Source organism: Chrysemys picta, chromosome 4 (assembly GCF_011386835.1).
Source record: "Chrysemys picta bellii isolate R12L10 chromosome 4, ASM1138683v2, whole genome shotgun sequence".
Lineage (NCBI taxonomy): Eukaryota > Metazoa > Chordata > Testudines > Emydidae > Chrysemys > Chrysemys picta.
In genome coordinates, this window is record NC_088794.1 from 62,935,114 (window position 1) to 62,941,966 (window position 6,853).

General features: G+C 52.3%; 1 protein-coding gene across 1 annotated transcript; it reads right to left on the reverse strand.

The window, feature by feature from the left end:
- Positions 1-790: 790 nt before the first annotated feature.
- LOC135983061 (SRRM2 protein homolog rsr-2-like) lies at positions 791-4,122 on the reverse strand. Its single transcript, XM_065592443.1, has 2 exons — positions 3,295-4,122; positions 791-2,226 (listed from the first exon to the last, which is right to left on the reverse strand). Exons 1-2 carry the CDS (start codon positions 3,839-3,841, stop codon positions 1,691-1,693), a joined length of 1,083 nt encoding a protein of 360 aa, XP_065448515.1. The 5' UTR covers positions 3,842-4,122; the 3' UTR covers positions 791-1,690.
- Between the last annotated feature and the right edge of the window lie 2,731 nt (positions 4,123-6,853).

The following is a 6,853-nucleotide window of genomic DNA, read 5'->3' on the forward strand; positions in this document are numbered from 1 at the left end:
AGTGCCTGATGGGACAAAAAACATCGTCGCAGGTGGTTCTGGGTACAGCCTCACCTCCTCCCTCCCTGCATGAAAGCAACGGACGGCAGACAACCATTTTCGCGCCTTTTTTCCTGGGTGGGTGAACACTGCAGACTCCATACCACGGCAAGCATGGAGCCCGCTGAGCTCAAGACAGCAGTAATGAACATTGTAAACACCTCGCGCGTTCTCGTGGAGTTTATACTCAGCCAGGACCAGAAAAACGAGGCGAGGAGGCAGCGGCGGCGGCAGCGCAGCGACAAGCATGATGAGGACATTGACATGGACATGGACACGGACACGGATACAGAATTCTGTGAAACCACGGGCCCCGGTGCTTTGGAGATCATGTTGTTAATGGGGCAGATTCTATCCATGGAACGCCGATTCTGGGCAAGGGAAACAAGCACAGACTGGTGGGACCGCATAGTGTTGCAGGTCTGGTACGATTCCCAGTGGCTGCGGAACTTTCGCATGCGTAAAGGCACTTTCATGGAACTTTGTGACTTGCTGTCCCCTGCCCTGAAACGCCAGAATACCAAGATGAGAGCAGCCCTCGCAGTTGAGAAGCGCGTGGCGATAGCCCTGTGGAAGCTTGCAACGCCAGACAGCTACCGGTCAGTCGGGAATCAATTTGGAGTGGGCAAATCTACTGTGGGGGCTGCTGTGATGCAAGTAGCCAAAGCAATCACTCAGGTGCTGCTACGAAAGTTAGTGACTCTGGGAAATGTGCAGACTATAGTGGATGGTTTTGCTGCAATGGGATTCCCTAACTGTGGTGGGGCGATAGACGGAACCCATATCCCTATCTTGGCACCGGAGCACCAAGCCACCGAGTACATAAACCGCAAGGGGTACTTTTCAATGGTGCTGCAAGCACTTGTGGATCACAAGGGACGTTTCACCAACATCAACGCTGGCTGGGCGGGAAGGGTTCATGACGCTCGCGTCTTCAGGAACACTACTCTGTTTAAAGGGCTGCAGCAAGGGACTTACTTTCCGGACCAGAAAATAACCGTTGGGGATGTTGAAATGCCAATAGTTATTCTTGGGGACCCAGCCTACCCCTTAATGCCATGGCTCATGAAGCCGTACACAGGCAGCCTGGACAGGAGTCAGGAGCTGTTTAACTACAGGCTAAGCAAGTGCAGAATGGTGGTAGAATGTGCATTTGGCCGTTTAAAAGGTCGCTGGCGATCATTATTGACTCGCTCTGACCTCAGCCAAAGAAATCTCCCCATTGTTATTTCTGCTTGCTGTGTGCTCCACAATCTCTGTGAAAGTAAGGGGGAGACCTTTATGGTGGGGTGGGAGGCTGAGGCAAATCGCCTGGCTGCTGATTACACGCAGCCAGACACCAGGGCGATTAGAAGAGCACACCAGGAAGCGCTGTGCATCAGAGAAGCTTTAAAAACCAGTTTCATGACTGGCCAGGCTACAGTGTGAAATATCTGTTTGTTTCTCCTTCATGAAAACCCGCCCCCTTTATTGACTGATTTTCTGTAAGGAACCCACCCTCCCCCTTTCCCCAGCTTTCTTTCAAACCAAATAAAGTCACTATCATTTAAAAATCATTTATTCTTTATTAATAGATTAGAAAAAGAGGGAGGGAACCCGGGTGGTATTTGGGAGGAGGATTGCTGGGAAGGAAAAAGCCACAAAGAAAAGGTTAAAAAAATGACAGCCTTTTGCTTGGGCTGTCTACTGGGGTGGAATGGGAAGGTGTACGGAGCCTCCCCCCCCGCGTTCTTACACGTCTGGGTGAGGAGGATACGGAACATGGGGAGGGGGGAGGATGGAACAGGGGCTGAAGCGGCAGTCTGTTTTCCAGCAGCCGTTCCTGAAGCTCCACCAGACGCCGGAGCATGTCTGTTTGCTCACGCAGCAGCCCCAGCATTGCATCCTGCCTCCTCTGGTCTTCCTGCCGCCACCTCTCATCTCGAGCGTCTCTCCTCTCCTCACGTTGGTCCCTCCTCTCCTCACGTTGGTCCCTCCTGTCCTCACGTTGGTCCCTCCTGTCCTCACGTTCACTGGCTTCTTTCCTATACTTTGAAACTGTTTCCTTCCACTCATTCAGATGAGCTCTGTCACTGCGGCTGGATTCCATAATTTCAGAAAACATCTCGTCTCGCGTTCTCTTCTTACGACGCCTTATCTGTGATAACCTTCGGGATGGAGGAGGGAGGCTTGAGGAATTTGCAGCTGCTGTAGGGAGGGGAAAAAAGAGAGACTTGTTTAAAAAGCTACATTTTGCAGAACAATGCTTATATTCTTTCACGGTGACCAACACTATTCACATTACATAGCACATGTGATTTCTGTGCAAGGTCGCATTTTGCCTCTTAATGCTGAGTGCCTGTGGCTTTGCTGCTAGAGATCACAGGTTTGGGCAACAGAATTCGGCTTGCATGCGGCCATGGTAAGCCATTGTTTTACAGCTTCTGCACCCTCCTTTCCCACATACCAAGCATAGCCTGTAGAGTGCTGCGGTTTTTCTGTTAACATTCAGCAGCAGCAGAAAACAAACTAACCACCCCCCCTCTCGCCATGAATTCTCTGTGATGATCGCTGTACCCCTCCCCTCCACCGCGTGGCTGGTATCAGGGAAGATCCCTGCAGGCACCAAACTAACCACCCCCCCCCTGCCGCCGCCCCCCTCCCGCCATGAATTCTCTGGGATGATCACGGTACCCCTCCCCCCACCGCGTGGCTGGTAACAGGGAAGATCCCTGCTAGCCAAACGCGAAAAACTCAGGGCCAATTTCCCATCTGCGCTTGGCTAACTGCAGGGAAGGATTTATTTTCCGCCACAGGCAAACAGCCCAGTAGGAACGGCCACCTCTGTCCCCTTAATTAAGTTCCCGTATTTCAACCAGGTTACCAGGAGTGATATCACTCTCCTGAGGATTACACAACAAGATAAAGAACGGATGTTGCTTGAATGCCAGCAAACACAGGGACCATACGCTGCCAGGCTTTGTCAGGCAATGATACCAGATTACTTGCTGCAAGCATGGCGTGGTCAAGTGTCCTACCATGGAGGAGGGAATAAGGATGCACTGCCCAGAAACCTTGTGGCAAGGCTTTTGGAGTACCTCCAGGAGAGCTTCATGGAGGTGTCCCTGGAGGATTTCCGCTCCATCCCCAGACACGTTAACAGACTTTTCCAGTAGCTGAACTGACCGCAAATGCATCCCAAGTCCTCAGGGCAAAGTAATCATTAAAAACCGTTTGCTTTTAAAACAAGTTTTATATTTTAAAAGGTAAACTCACCTGAGGTCCCTTCCATGGGGTCAGAGTCTTGGGTACTGGCTTGGGAGGCTTGGGAGGGTACTTCAGTCAGGGTGAGAAAAAGATCCTGGCTGTTGGGGAGAACGGAGTGCTGTGTGCTCTCTGCAAGCTCATCCTCCTCCTCCTCCTCCTCCTCTCCCCCATCGGCAGAATCCTCAGGCGTCGCTGATGAGACTATCCCCGACCCAGAATCCACGATCACAGGTGGGGTAGTGGTGGCAGCCCCCCCTAGAATTGCATGCAGCTCGGCGTAGAAGCAGCATGTCCGCGGCTCTGACCCGGAGCGACCGTTTGCCTCCTTTGTTTTTTGATAGGCTTGTCTGAGCTCCTTGACTTTCACGCGGCACTGCTCAGAGTCCCTATTGTGGCCTCTCTCCATCATGCCCTTGGAGATTTTTTCAAAAGTTTTTGCATTTCGTCTTTTAGAACGAAGTTCTGCAAGCACTGAATCCTCTCCCCATACAGCGATCAGATCCAGTACCTCCCTCACGGTCCATGCTGGTGCTCTTTTTCGATTATCAGCCTGCATGGTTACCTGTGCTGATGAGCTATCTGTGGTCACCTGTGCTCTCCACGCTGGGCAAACAGGAAATGAAATTCAAATGTTCGCGGGGCTTTTCCTGTCTACCTGGCCAGTGCATCCGAGTTTAGATTGCTGTCCAGAGCGGTCACAATGATGCACTGTGGGATAGCTCCCGGAGGCCAATACCATCGAATTGCGGCCACACTATCCCTAATTCGAAATGTTAAAATCGATTTTGGCGCTACTCCGCTCGTCGGGGTGGAGTACAGAAATCGATTTAAAGGGCACTTTACATCGAAATAAATAGCATCGTTGTGTGGACGGTTGCAGGGTAAATTCGAATTAAAGCTGATAAATCCGAATTAAAGTCGTAGTGTAGACCAGGCCTCTGTCTCTGCTCCAGATTTCCTGTGACCTCGGGTAGGTCACTTCATCTCTCTGTGCCTCCATTCCCCATCTATAAAACAGAGCTAACAGCCCTCCTGTTCGCCCCGTGTTTGTCTGCCGTGGCTAGTTAGCTTGCGAGGTTTTCAGGGCAGGGACTTCTGTGTATGTACAGCACCTAGCATAATGGGGTCTGCATCTGGGCTGAGGCCTCTTAGTGCTCCATACAATAACGATTACTAATAACCAAATACCTGTGGGGTAAGTCCTGCTCTCCCGCTACATTTTAAAGGCTGGTTTCCTGTTTGTCTGAAATATCAGCTGAGCAATTTGTTAACATGCTACCCCTCTTTTTCTCTGTCATGGTGCCTATTGGAACCTCCGGGCGCTCGGCTTGGCTGGGAAGTCTGTTATTTTCCTTGGCAGGGCTGATTTGAAAAGAAAGTGATTTTTCCTGCAGGGACTTGTTGATGGTGAACACCCTGCATTGACTAAGCTCCTGGCCAGTAATGAAAAGTGCCACGAGACGGGAAAAGCAAGCCCCTTCCCTTTCCCTTCTCTTCTTTTGTGTCCCTTTCTGCTGGTCCACACGGGAAGAATAAAGTAGGTTACTTCAAAATGCCCCATCCCAGAGATGCCTTGTCACTGCTCTTCTGAGCAGCACTAGCTAGAATACAGCTCCCACAGGCCTGGCTACCGCGCATTGCAATTGGAGGTGTGATTGCAGCTAGACATACTGGTGCCTGATCTATTGGTTGTGTGTTAATCATATTGATTACTTAAAAATTCCCAGTTAACCCTCTGAAGTTTGATAGGTTCTCATCCCAAGATCAGGCCCAGCATTATTTGAATTCCTATTTCACTGAGAACCCCAACGTGCATAGCTGCAACACTCATACGTAGGAAAAACCTTCTGTAATAGTAATAGTTTTATTAACAGTTAGCAAAGTTATAGCCCCTCCAGCCCAGCAAGGTAGAGCGAGATAATACAGAGTGAGCTGAGAATCCACATCCTCCCACCCTCCCCTGCAGAACAACCAGAAGTATTAATCATTGTCTTTAGCATCATCTTCTCATCACCATCAACCGTGGTCGTCATCCTGGCACCTCCCAAGAGCTGCACGTAGGCCAGGCTACAACTTTTGTACTGTGTTATGCTGATGCCATTCTGCCTAAGGCATGGTCACTAGCGGTTTCTCCCCTTTTCCTAATCTGCAGCTCCTAACCCTACTAATATTGGGGTGCCCTTCTCCCACGGTTATTAATCCTTTTGCCGCTAGTTCATTAGCACATAGGTCACTTAGTTACCATGGCATTCTTGGGGTGGACATCTGCTGATGTCCCTAAGGCCTTTTCTACACTGCAGAGTTTTGTCGACAAAAGTTATACTGCTTTAATTAAACCTCTGTTGCATGTCCACACTATGCGCCTTGTGTCGGCAGAGTGCATCCACATTAGCAGCTCCTGCATCGACACAGAGAGCAGTGCATTGTGGGGTAGCTATCCCACTGTGCAACTGGCTGCAGGTGCTTTGGGAAGGGTATGCAATGCCTCATGGGGCAGGGACATTGTCACATGATGCAGGTTTCTCAATCCCTTCATCCCATGGGCATCCTACTAGATTGCCAGCCGCTTTTCAACTGAAGTGACGGGGGCGGGGGAAGAGTGTGTGACAGGGAGAGTGTGTGTGTGTGTGTGGCAGGGAGAGAGACAGAAACAGTGTGTTTGTTGCGGAGAGTGTCGGCATGCAGTCTTTAAGTTCGGACAGCAGCCTGAACAACCAATTCTGGGGGAGGAGGACACCCCCCATCAGTCCCCAGGGGAGGGGGACATCCCCCCGATCAGCCCCCAGCTCTGCACAGCACAGCAGTCTCTCCCCCTCCCCCAGCAGCAGCAGCCCACTCTGCCTGCCTGCCTATGGTTCTGTGATTCCCTCCGAGTTCTCCCACAGCCTCCTCAGCTACCAGGAGGAGCATCCTCAGCAGCTCCGGCACTGGAGCACCCACAGGAAAAAAATAGCAGGTGCTCAGCACCCACTGGTGGGCCCCGCCAATCAGCTCCTCCCCCTCCCCCCTAGCACCTCCCGCCCACCATGATCAGCTGTTCAGCAGCATGCAGGAGCCTCTGGGGGGAGAAGCAGGGGCAGGAAGAGGCAGAGCAAGGGCGGGATGCTCTCGGGGGTGGGGCGAGAAGAGGTGGGGCAGGGGTGGGACCTTGGGGGGAAGGGGTCAGGGATGAAAGTAACTGAGGATGCTTACCGGGGCTCCCGGGCTAATTTAAAGGGCCTGGAGCTCCGGACGCCCTTTTAAATCGCCGGCCCCAGGGCAGCTGCCCCCCCCCCCCAGCCTGTCAGCGGCCAGGGGCGGGGGGGCAAAATGGGCAGGGACGTTAAAGCGCTGCAGGGTCCTTTGCCGCAGCAGCGCTTTAACGTTGCTGCGCCCCCCACCCCGTCGGTGGCCCCGCTGGTATGGACCCTACTGGCAGGGCCCCCGCCAGGGGAGGCAAAAGGGGCAGGGACATTAAAGCGCTGCCGTGGCAGCGCTTTAATGTGGGCTGGGTATGGGCTGGTGCGGGTTCTTACCGGTACGGAGTACCGTCCCGTACCGGCTCACTTTCACCCAGGAAGGGTGGAGT